Source organism: Chelonoidis abingdonii, chromosome 2 (assembly GCF_003597395.2).
Source record: "Chelonoidis abingdonii isolate Lonesome George chromosome 2, CheloAbing_2.0, whole genome shotgun sequence".
Lineage (NCBI taxonomy): Eukaryota > Metazoa > Chordata > Testudines > Testudinidae > Chelonoidis > Chelonoidis abingdonii.
Genome location: NC_133770.1, coordinates 116,057,427 through 116,069,801, shown reverse-complemented (window position 1 = coordinate 116,069,801; position 12,375 = coordinate 116,057,427). Strand labels below are relative to the sequence as shown.

Here is a 12,375-nt window from a genome sequence, read left to right as displayed (position 1 = left end):
GGTCCAGTGGCCCCTAGTGGTAGCCAGCAGCGCTGCAGCCCACTTCTGTGAGGGGAAGGAAATTCTGCGTGCACAATGTTAATTTCTACAAAATTCTGAATTGCGCAGTGGTGCAGAATTTCCCCCAGGAGTGAAATAGAAATTTCTACCTTTGGTGGAAAAGACTGCTTCTCCTGCTTGTTTTTTTTTTTTATTCACATCCATTTTTTTGTCGCAATCAAATGTTTTTGATATGGAAAGAATTTAGGTATCAGAATTTTGGAGAAGGTATAATAACCAAAAAAAAAGGAAGAGCTGTATCCCCCAAGGCCTGATCTGCAAATTTTTTTTTTGTTCTTTATTTCAAGTGGTCCCATTAATTTAAATGGGGCTATTCACACTGTAAAGGTGGCAGAATCTGACCCGAAGTATTTTTTGTAAAATGTTTTCTGATCTCTCCTTCCTAACTTCTGACTTACGGCTTACTCTATTATGTTAGCATTGGCAGCAATCCTTGGAGCTGTTCCATTTCTGGGAACATACTGGGCAGCAATACCCGCAATTCTAGATCTGTGGCTCACCCAAGGAGAAGGATGCAAAGCCATTTTGCTTTTGGTTTTTCACCTGTTGCCAACGTACTTTGTAGACACAGCAATCTACTCAGATATATCAGGGTAAGTGTCTCACTGAAGACCTCTCAAAGCATGGTATTTTTTTGTGTTGGATTACATTCTTGTCTTAATTAACTTCTGTCCAAACTATAGTGGTGGTCTCAGTGTTTTTAGCCCATGAACAAGTTTATTGAGACCATATAATAATAATAATCTAACTTTTCAGAATGTCAGTACTACCACAATACTCTTCTCTCTACCCAACCAGTCAGCAGCAGTCTGCATGTGTAAATCTTACATCATACCCTGAAAGTCAGCCAACTCTGGCTTTGCTTGAGAAAGAATCGAAGCAAATACAGGAGCATAGGAATTGCCATACATACTGTATCAGACCAATGGTCCGTCTAGTCCAGTACCTTCACTCTAGAATGACTAGTACCAGATGCTTCAGAGGAAGGCACAAGAAACCCAATAGTGGGCACCTACGGATTAATCAGTCCATGGTGAATGTTTCTTCCAAACTCCCTTCACGTGGAGGTTGAATTATGTTCTGTGCTGCATACACGTGTGGTCTCATCTCAAAAAAGATATACCGGCATTAGAAAAGGTTCAGAGAAGGGCGACTAAAATGATTAGGGGTTTGGAATGGATCCCATCTGAGGAGAGATTAAAGAAGCTAGAACATTTCAGTTTGGAAAAGAGGAGACTAATGAGGGATATTATAGAGGTATATAAAATCATGACTAATGTGAAGAAAATGAATAAGGAAGATTTATTTACTTGTTCCCATAATATAGTTTCATTTGGTGGCCCCTAGTTCTTAATGGGCAGCAGTTTTAAAACAAATAAAAGGAAGTTCTTCTTCACACCGCGCACAGTCAACCTGTGGAACTCCTTGCCTGAGGAGGTTATGAAGTCTAGGACTGTAACAAGGTTTAAAAGAGAACTAGATAAATTCATGGAGATTAAATCCGTTAATGGCTATTAGCCAGGATAGGTAAGGAATGGTGTCCCTAGCCTGTTTGTCAGAGGTTGGAGATGGATGGCAGGAGAGAGATCACTTGATCATTGCCTGTTGGGTTCACTCCCTCTGGGGCACCTGGCATTGGTCGCTGTCGGTGGACAGGATGCTGGGCTGGATGGACATTTCATCTGACCCAGTATGGCCGTTCTTATGTTCTTAAGTAGGAGTACCAGAGTTTAGGGCTCTCCTTAAGAATGTTCTGACACTAACCACCAGATGTAAAAAATCTAGGCACAACAAGTCATATTTTTGAAGGTATTTAGATTCCTAAAGAGACAGATAGGCACCTAACCCCCGTTGTAGGAGTTCAGAACCTACATGCTGTTGGAAGTTCCACTATGCATCTATGTGCAACTTGAGGCACCTAAATACCTTTAAAAACATGGCCCTAACAGCTTGAGCTTCCCTCTGATTTCAACTGTTTGAGAGAGAAGAGAAACGCCAAACCTATGTAAGGTCAAATCCAAACCCTTCAGTTGCATCCAGAATAATAAGCAGGCAGCTGAAACTTTCAACTTTCCAGTTAGAGCCCATTACAGTGATCTAGTCTGAAGGTGACAAAGAACTCTGGTGGAGGTCCACATCTGCAAGGAATGGTCCCAACCTTGTAGTGATATACAGATATAAAAATATGCTCGTAAGCACTGCTGCTGTCTCTGCCTTTAGGAGTAATTGTACATCTAGTAGAACTCTTACATTATTTTAGCCAGATGCTGGAACTGCTTAATTTTTATTATAATGCACTTAGGGTTGTTCATCAAATCAAAGCTTTAGGTAGACTGTTGATTTCTATTCTGTGGGAAAACAAGATTTGCCATAGTCTTAAAATCTTTTGGTCTCATCCAACTGAGCCACGTGATGATACTGTGCAGAGAGAACCGGTCCTTGAAAATATACATAGTTTTAAGTTTCTTCAGACTATTGCACTGGTTGCTTTTTCTCATGAATTTGTTCCAGTAAGTGAAGTACAAATCACTACTCTTTTCTCCAATGGCAGATTATTTATGCTTGTAGGGACAAGGGTCATTAAAAAGCCAATCACCTCATTCTTCCATTTATTCATTAGAATATTTTCAGCTGCAATGAGATGGCTCTGTTTACTGCCTATAAAATGCTTCTGATAGAGATGAATTTACCAAAGGTCAGATAAGAAACGCTACTGTTCCCATTAAATAAAACACACACTCTGCTGCATTGTAGATTAGATTAAGTGCATTAGAAATAGCTATAATTGGTTTTTTTTAAATGTGTAAACTGATATTAGTTGTATCTCATCAGGCAACTTGTTGGAGCAGCTGCCTATGTAATTTAACAACTGGACCAAAAAAATTAAAGTTGACACAACCATTGAAAAAATTTACAATCAGTCACAAGTCCACTTTTTTTTAGTGAGGGTAACAAAAGATCTGTCTAAATCCCATCCTCTCATAATCAAATTATCTACTCCTTCCCCTGCTGCATATTAGATCTAATTTATGTCACAAGTGAAGCTGAGTTGTGTGTTATGTTTTGAGCTCGCACCCTGTGCAATAGTGACAAAGATCAGAACAGCAGTAGTGCAGGCGGCCTAAGTCAGGACTGTGGTGGGTCTTTGGTGCTTTGTGTAGAAGTTTGACATCAACTACCAGAACTCTGCCTGGCTAGCCAATATTCTCATTCCCTTATATTCAGTTCCAAAACCACCCCTCAAAATGTGTGCTACTTATTTTACTACAAGCTTCTCCACACAATTCCTTATTTATTGTCAGTATGCTGGCTTATGTGCTGTAAGTATACGGAGCTGGCTAGATTTTGGTTTTTGCATAAAATGGTTGGTTTTTAGTTTTGTGCTTTGAAACTGTTCCATTTAATTTGAACTGCTAAAGTATGGGGGGAGGTACAGATAAAATATTCTTATTTTGACCCATTTTTTAATTATCTCTTCAGGACACATAGCTTAGGAGTGGTTTCCAGATGGCTAGATTAATTAGTTGGGGTCTCAGGGGAAGGGTTTTTTTCTTTATTTTTTTTTAAATTAGGAGTGGTATAAAGTTTTGAAATTTTCAAAAAAATTTTCCCTGATGTTTTTAGATATGTTTGAAATTTCCCCTCCTCTTTTTAAACAACTATAGAGCAAAGTTTAATTTCAAATTTCAGCTTAATTTTGAATTTAAAAGGAAACTTTTTGAAAATAATCAGATATTCCTCCTTTTTCCCTAACCCAGATGTACTCATGGATGCCTTTCCGTCGTGCATTTGTGTGGGGGATCATGCCAAGTCTTTAATTATGTTGTTACCTCCCTGCAAGTGGCTTTTTTTCCTATTTTATTTGTAGTGTTGGCTTCTTCTGCTGAACGATTTCCTTAGTGAAGCAGGGCTTTTGTATTGGCAGTATTTAGAATGGCAGCTTTAGTATTCCTGTATAGAACAGTGATGGGATGATAGTCAGGCCTTAACACATAAAGGCATCATCTTTGTCATACTTGCTACAGTCTTTGAGAGCAGTTGTTATTAGACTGCTCTCAAGCCTGTGTTTCCTAGGTGGCTTTATGATGCTTTACAAGACAGCTAAAATTGAACGTCTGTAGATATTTTCATTGGTTTACCCATTACCATTCTGCAAATAAAAACTAATTCCAAAGAGAGAATATGAGATGTTGTGAATCTACAAACTACTCTTGTTAGCGTGTGTACAGTTTAGAGCACACATGACGTCATCATTTAGTAATTAGAGGTTACACGAAGACACGTTGGCAGCCATCTTATAAATTGTAGTTCAAAAATCTTTACAAAGATTGTGTTTTATGATTCGCCTTGAGCATTTCATGTTGAAATCCAAAGCCTACCTAGAATCAACTACTTGTAACAGACACTTCTTCAATATGTGGAAAGTGTCTATTACATTGTGAACATTACCAAGACCAAACACTAATTAATAATACTAGAATGTTTGTACTCGCAACATTTATAGCAATCTCTAGTTCCATCATCTTGATAAGCTAAATAATATTTGCTAATCAATCCATATTTCCATAAATGATATTTGCTGTTATAAAATATTGTTCTATAGTAATTTATTCTCCTTATGCTGTAATTCCAGAGGTGGCCATCCCTACCTAACAGGCCTCGCAGTAGCTGGTGGAGCATATTACCTAGGATTGGAAGGAGCGATCATAGGACCCATACTGCTTTGTATACTGGTGGTTGCCTCTAACATATACAGTGCCATGTTAGTGAGTCCAACAAATTCAGTTCCCACCCCATCACAAACACCATGGCCTCTGCAGATATATCAGTAAGTAATAGATTAGTGTGATGTGGAGTGAATCACAGACTGTGTAAGAACAAACAAACTTCTTATAAATAGGGAACTATTCATTGTGGGTTTAGGGACGGTTTTTAGGAAGAACTTGTTATTCTGTAATACTCTCGAAATAAAAGCTAGGGGGTGGATTGTGGTTTCCAAAGCAGTGTAAAGAATGTGACTGCAACCATTGATATAAATAACATACCGGGGCAAGATTAGCAACTGTGGGCTTGATCCTGCATTTTACTCACATGTATAATACCAGTATCTCCAATGGGGGCCACACACATGAACAAAAAATGAAGATTAGGTCCCATGGCAAATTTCTGTCTAGTTTTGCAGTTATGTTCTAAAGCTTTCCATGTTTATACAGTCTCACAATGTATGGTAATCTTGCATCTATGCATTTTATCATCCTCTGCCCTTCTTTGTTTGCTCTCCCTCAGTAAGTGAATATTTTCTTTCAGGCCATCTAGAGAGAGTCCTGAAGAGATGAAAATAGCCACAGAGTGAGATTTACACCATCTTGCACCTGATCAACATGAAGTTGTCGTCACTCGCTTCTACCTGGATTGAGTTCAGAACAGTCGTGGCCTTCTGTCCCTCTTCCAGCTGTGCCTAGTGACAGCTCATAGTGAAGCACAGTTTAAAACAAACCCTCACATCTGCTGGCCTTACATTATTAAGCACTTTGCCTTTGCAAGAGAGGCTGTCTGCTTCCCATCACTTTGCATATTAACACACAGACTTAAAGATCAGATGCCTTGTGTGTAGATTTTTTTTCTTCATACAAGAACAAGTAGTACCCACTGAATCAAGGATGCCATCTGCTGAAATAACTAACTTGGCTTTTATTTCTTTGGATGTTTGCGTTGTTAGACTTTTAAACAAGTTAAATCCCTAAGTCTTTTGTTGCTGAAATCTTCAATTGATCTAAGGGTGTATTTACTTGTAGAGATGCTAAAACTTTTAAAGGTGTGAAACACCTGCTATGAAAAGAAAATATAGTATAATTATCTGCTGCTTCTCAAAGCGTTTCTTTTGAGAGGTGTGACAGTCACCATTCAATTAATAACACTTGAAGCTTATTTATCTATACACTAATAGTGTTTATGCTGTCAGGGAGTGATGCTTCCACTTGCAGATTGTGTTAAGTGTAGGTTATCCTCACGTGGAATAGGAGTATCTGTAAAAACAATTTAATCCGTGAGTTCACTTTTGCAGTTAAACTTAGTATTCTGTTTTGGTTTATTGGTAGAGCTTAATTTAATGCACTAGGGTCTCAGTAAGATGATGTACACAAAGTCCCAATGGATTCTTGCCAAATTTAACCAAAGGGCTTAAATATTTCCAGGCAGAAGTAATATTGGCTTACCATATCTAATTACAGTATTTGGAAGATGCTGAATGATTGTGTTCACGCCATTTTTTTAATTCTCATTTATTGAGAAGTAATAATCAAGAAGGTGAGAGATGATGGGAGAAGGGGGAAAGCACAAGACAAGCAGAGATCTCAAATTCCTAAAATATGTTCTTGTCCTGGACATCAAATTGAAGTACACTAGAGCATTTTTTTCTCTTTTCCCCCAAACTATAGTTGACCTTAAATTGCAGTTTTAACGGCACTGAAGGCTTTTCATACCTTCGTTATTGATGCAGGTTTGAAATAGTGGGTTATTGGCACCAAAAAGTAATTGCGTTCTTTTTTGTGTAAGTTCTTAAATTCAAAAGACAAATACGTGAGCAAAAATTTTTACCCCAAATACTTGGTCAAAAAATACACTCAGATCATCTGGCACCAGGTACAATACAAATAAGATGCTATGCAGGTGGTGTGGTTTTCTTTTTTTTTCAAATACCAGAGCAAAACCATTCCATTCCTAATTGACTCTGCCTTGAATTTATAGCACGGTTTCTTCTTCTGATTATACAAAATACAGGCATTGTCATGCACTTCGTCTCTCCTTGCATTATAAAATAGCTATAGTACAAATCTGTCCATACTATAGACCCAGGGATCTGGTTCAACCCAGGTGAGAGAGATTGTTATAGATTGCTGCTAGTTTTTTGATGTGACCATGCATGTGTTTATAGATAATATTTCTAAGACTGGATCCTTTGTGCCCTATGTATTGCAGTGTTTTGAGATCAGTTCAGTGTGCTGCAATGCATGGGCACAATATGTGTAGTTCCGGATAGGGCAGTTACTCCAACTTTGAATTTCTTTGCTTCTGTGGAACAAAGTTAGACCCTTTACATTATTCAACATCATTTTGTTTCATGAATGGCAATTTTGCAAACAGTCAGGATCTCACTAAGAGTATCAATTCCTGTAGTATATAGACCAGTATATGAATGATAGACTATAATTGCTCTTGGGAAATTGCTACTTTCTGTTAGATTAGTGTATGCTACCATGCTGAGCAGCATTGTGTATCTGTTTTGGTTAATCAGGTCATTGTGTAGCCAGGCAACTTTTGAAAAGGGTTGTCACATGAGAGAAAAATGCTGAAAATGTATACAACTAACAAGAATCCACAAGCTTTAATATTTTTACACTTTTCTCTTGCTGCTTTTTGCTCACTATTAAACATTGTGTTAAGTGTTTTCTACATAGATAGCATGTTCACATCTAACCTGATCTTTCATAACCCTGTGTTACTGAATTTGTGATGGCAGTCATTTCCATGCTATCAGATAGTGATCTCATAAGTAACGGTTGATTTCATTACTATAATCACAGAGAAGAATCTCTGATATGAGGAGAGTTCTTTTTCAAACACAAGTTATCTTCAATAATAGCAAAAAAATTAGACTGAGAAGACGTTGCTATTTTGAAATGTTCCTTTCCCAATGTGAAAAAAATCCATCAGTGTGATACGATACACATTGTCTATTTGTTTTTATGTATGCATTTTTTTTAAAAGGAATACTTGAGGCTTCCAGTCTCCAACTTCAACTAACATTTGTCATTAATAACACAATAGGAAAGCTAGAAATTCACAGTAAACCTAGATTTAAGATCCCATACTTTATGCCATGTCTGTATCTGAGGAACAAAGACTGTGTCGCATGTCCCTTTGAGGCATGAGGCTCAATGACAATATAGTAATGAGTAAACTCTGCTTTTAAAATTACCATGTCAAAATACTCAATCACCCACATGCTTGCTTAACAAATGTAAGAAATCAGAATCTTTACATATAGATGCCTTATGGAAAAGTATATGTTTTTAACACAATGGCTGTTAGTGTTCAAAAAATAAATTGTCACCAGGAACTAATGACCTGCACATTTTCATTTTTAACATCCATTTTCATTTGTGGAAACATACATCTGAAATGTGTTTGTTTTTTCTTTTAAATCAACTTTCCAGCAACTTAAAAATTACCAAACTAATTTTATCCATGTTGTTCTTTTAAAAGAGAAAAAAAAAGTGGGGGAGGAGACAATTCTGAATATACTTTGTATGAAAAGAAACATCTTTGAGTAATTTTTAACCTAGTTATAGATCCCAGGAAAAATTGTTTATAGACTCTTCTTTGTGCAGTGGCATTTTGAATAGGGCCCTCCTTCTATCCATATTTATAGCCTCTGTCACAATGAGGCTTGATTTAGTCTGAATCTTCTTGGCATTGCTACAATAAAGTGTTTCTAGAATAACAGTCAAATTAAACACTCTGTGTGCAAGTACAAAATCAGTCATTTTGATGAGTTGTTAAAGGAATGCTTATATTTTTATTGGTTGTCATGAGATGGTACTCAGCAGTGAAATAATGATGACAACATAAGGTGTGTCAGCCATGATGCTGTCATGTTTTTCTAGCACATTAGGTGTATCCTAAGTACTAAGTTATCAATAGCTCTATCATACTAATGGTTTTTATCATACATTTCAGTAGATTTATTTCCTCCTTTTTTATTAAATTGGAGTATTTAGGCACATGAATTTTAGTTAATAATTATGATTAGGAAACCAGTAATATCTTACAAAACTGCAAACTGCAATAAAAAAAACTGTAGAAAATTTAATTGCTGTCTCCAGTGTTAGCATTCAGTATGTTTATCTTAATTTCCAAAAAAAAAAAAGTTAATATGGCAGAAATGTTAAATCCTCTGTTAAAAAGACCGAGCCTAAATTCAGCAGTAACACCTTTGTAAAAAATGTAAAAGAAAATTCAGTCCACAGTTAAGGTTAAACTCATCATCTTTTAAAAAAAATAAATAATAAAAAAATAATTGCTGTAGTGCTAATTCCTAGCACTAGGGTCATTAGACTACTTATAAGGCTGCCTCCCCAGTGACCATTATGCAAGTGTCCAAGATGGCACTTCACGTCCCCGAGTGGCAGAATGGCCCACCATCACCTTCATACATATGTGGACTGTTTGTATTGTGTGTGTGATGTGTCTGCTTAGGCGCAGACACTCTCACTCCAGAGCACAATGCTGGACTCATGGGCACTTCTGTGAAAATAGACTATAATTTTTTTAAAGCGTTTGCATTAAAGATGTGTATTTTTTTTAATTAAAGTTAGAAGACTTTATGGTTAATATCAACAACAACATTTAATTTTCTGTAAACAGTTTCGGGGAAGCCTGTAGTCTTAAAAGAGAGAATAATGGTTTCCCCTCTTCTAGTTACGGTTGACATGCCTTAAACCTACAGATGGATCTTCTCCAGAACTCACTTCTCTTATTTGGTTTATTATATGATAGTAAAAACAGTATTTTGTCTTCCTCTTTGGGCACTCCAGTGAATTACAGAATGTAACAATGCAATTCCTCTTTCGTTCCCAAGTTTTCTGTAAACTAAAATGGCCTAAAGTTTTTAAGTCATGTGAATTTAAGCTTTAATCGGACATTGTTTCTTACTGTCAGTTTTAGTTCAAGTCCTTCATGCTTTATGATGAATGTGTACAAGTATTTTATGAAGGTAAAGCAGGTATTTTATGAAGCGTGAAAAATGAGCTAAGTGTTTTTAAAAATCAGAAGTAATGAGCGTATTCAAGGATTCCACATTAGGGTTTTTTTTAAGTGTATACATAGTCTGTTTTTCTTCAAATTATTTTTAACTGACAAACTGTCTTTTGTGATTCCTAGGAATAAAATGTTGTGTTGCCTGTGTATATAGTAGAAATAAACATTTTCTGGAACTGTCTATATATGGTATACAATAAATAGTTTCTCCCCAGTCTCTTTACCTAGCAAATATCTGATCAGGTGACTAAATAAACTGTTCTGATGTAATAGCGGTACAAAACTAGTCAACACCAGTCTTTCTAGTAACAGCTAAAGAACCAGAATGTAGAGCCTATCGGTCCTGAAAGTAGTTGCACTGCTCCACCAGAGCACTTCTAGCCTTAATAGGTCATGAAATATCAGGCTTTCAAATCCCCAAATGTTGTTACTCTTTTTTCCTCCCCCACTTATAGGATGACATTTTAGTATCTGGTATTTAAGAATTACTAGAATTGGAGATTGTTGCTTTAAGCCTTTTGTAAAATAGGTTCCAGGATTCAGAGGGTATGCTGCTACAGCAGTCGGTCTGATTCAGGAAAGCATTTCTCTCTAGGACAACATTTTAAGCAAATCCCATTGAAGTCTGTATTAAAACCATGTGTGTGTTTCAGTGCTGCCCTAAATACTGATGGACTTAAGCGTGTGCTTAAGTGCTTATATTCTAGTACTGAAGATGGCAGCATTTAGAATCATGTTGAAATTAAAGCAGGTGGGGGAGGAAAATAGATCTGACACCTTTCCAGTGGAATACAGCGTTCATTTTATGGCTTGGATCGGTTTTCAGTCTGTTGAATTTAAACTGTTGTTTTACTTGGGCCAATCTTGGTTGTGTGTGTTTGGTTTGTTTTTAGTGTTTTGTTTTGTTTTCGTCACTGGATGAGGGTGAACTATAACAAGTCCGTGACTTCTAGTAAAAGTAATTTTCATTCCCTGCACAAGGCTTTGACATAGTCACAATGTAACAGCATGATACAGAGTTACATCAGAACAAAAGTCTGTTCAGTGAAAAAACAAATTGATATCCAGGCCTTGATGCTGAAATAATAAATAAAACCACCACAGTTGACTCTGCTGCTAGTCTCAGCCCAGAGCACCTCTCTTCTAGAAGTACCTTGTCAAAGCAGTGTCAGTGAAGGTTATTGCTTTCTTACTGCCCATGACTGACTGGCTCTGGGGATGGATGTCTTCAGTCTCCAGTGTTGTCCGTCTGATGTATTTCACATGCATTAAATTCAGTCAAATGTTCACCTTTTTAAAAATGTAATAAAATGTTACTCTACAGCATTCAGTGAAAGTTAAGACTCTTTTTGTTTTTGAACTGAGTAAGAGCGAAGCAATTACCATATGTACTCACCAATATTTGGTGTTTTGGTAGGAGGGCAGCATAGCTTCTTTTCTGTATATGTTAGTTTGTCTAAAACATAAATCCAAAGAAACTGTATAATACTGGATTCTAAGACTAGTTTGGTTAATGTCACCACAGATGTGTTGAATTACAAAGCATCGGTTATTGTGCCTGACTTGAGGTGTGCATTCCAATTTCAAGTTATTTGTGGGGATTTGGAGAAGTAACTTCTTCTGCCCATTGTCATGACAAATTTGTGTGTAAATTAACATGTGATACGTCTTCAGAATAAGAATTGCATTCTAAAGTAATAATACCTGAACTGGTAATTTATAGTAATTGTTACTGCGTGTATAATAGTTTGAAAAGATAATCCCTGTGCCTGTTGTGGTGGAACAACAGAAATATCAGTTGCTATTGGTAAGAACTCTTGAGTAGACTGAATAATTATTTAAAAACATAATTTATTTTTGACTACTCAGAACATTTTGTTTCCTAGCAAATAGGTTTCCTGTAGCAGCTATTAAAAGCTTTTAACACAGTATTGCATGCACGCCATCGTCCTTTGTAAACATAATGTTTAATATGTTTTGAAATAAAAATCTGTGCTGAATGTTTAAAAAAAGTATGGGTCTTTGTTAATGGTTGAATAAAAGCATAGTTGAACTGAATAAGGATTACAGTAAATTTGAGTGAATTCCTGGATGTAATTGTCCAAATAGGTACAGTAACTACTGGATGCCCTGGAGACTAGTAGTTGTTGCTTAGCAGCAGTTCATGCTCTCTCTAATAGTGTTTTCAGTATGATTTCTTATAGGGAACAGAAATTATAGTAATCTGGTATCACAAAGCACAATTTTAGAGCATTTCAAATGACCATAAAACAGAAATGGTCAAATACAGCCTTTGCGGTTGCTCTCGTCTTTAAAACAGATTTGAAGGCTGAAGTTCAAACTTGCAATATTCCAGCTTGGTAAGGCCAGTAGTGTATGGTTATATGTATTTGATACAGACCTTTTTAGCAAATGTAACATCTTCCGATTAAGCTGTCTTCAAAAGGTTCCCAAATTACAGTATGCAGTGAACAGAGTAGTGTGCTCAGTTACTGA

The 12,375-nt window shown here is 36.6% G+C and overlaps 1 protein-coding gene across 1 annotated transcript in view; it reads left to right on the top strand.

The window, feature by feature from the left end:
- The window catches only part of TMEM245 (transmembrane protein 245), a 141,303-nt gene extending 129,412 nt beyond the window's left edge, over positions 1-11,891 (top strand). Inside the window, 3 exon segments of the mRNA XM_032775312.2 lie at positions 479-653; positions 4,694-4,888; positions 5,368-11,891. Of these exon segments, the coding sequence (XP_032631203.2) occupies positions 479-653; positions 4,694-4,888; positions 5,368-5,413 (416 nt within the window). The 3' untranslated portion in view covers positions 5,414-11,891.
- The last annotated feature ends 484 nt before the right edge of the window (positions 11,892-12,375 follow it).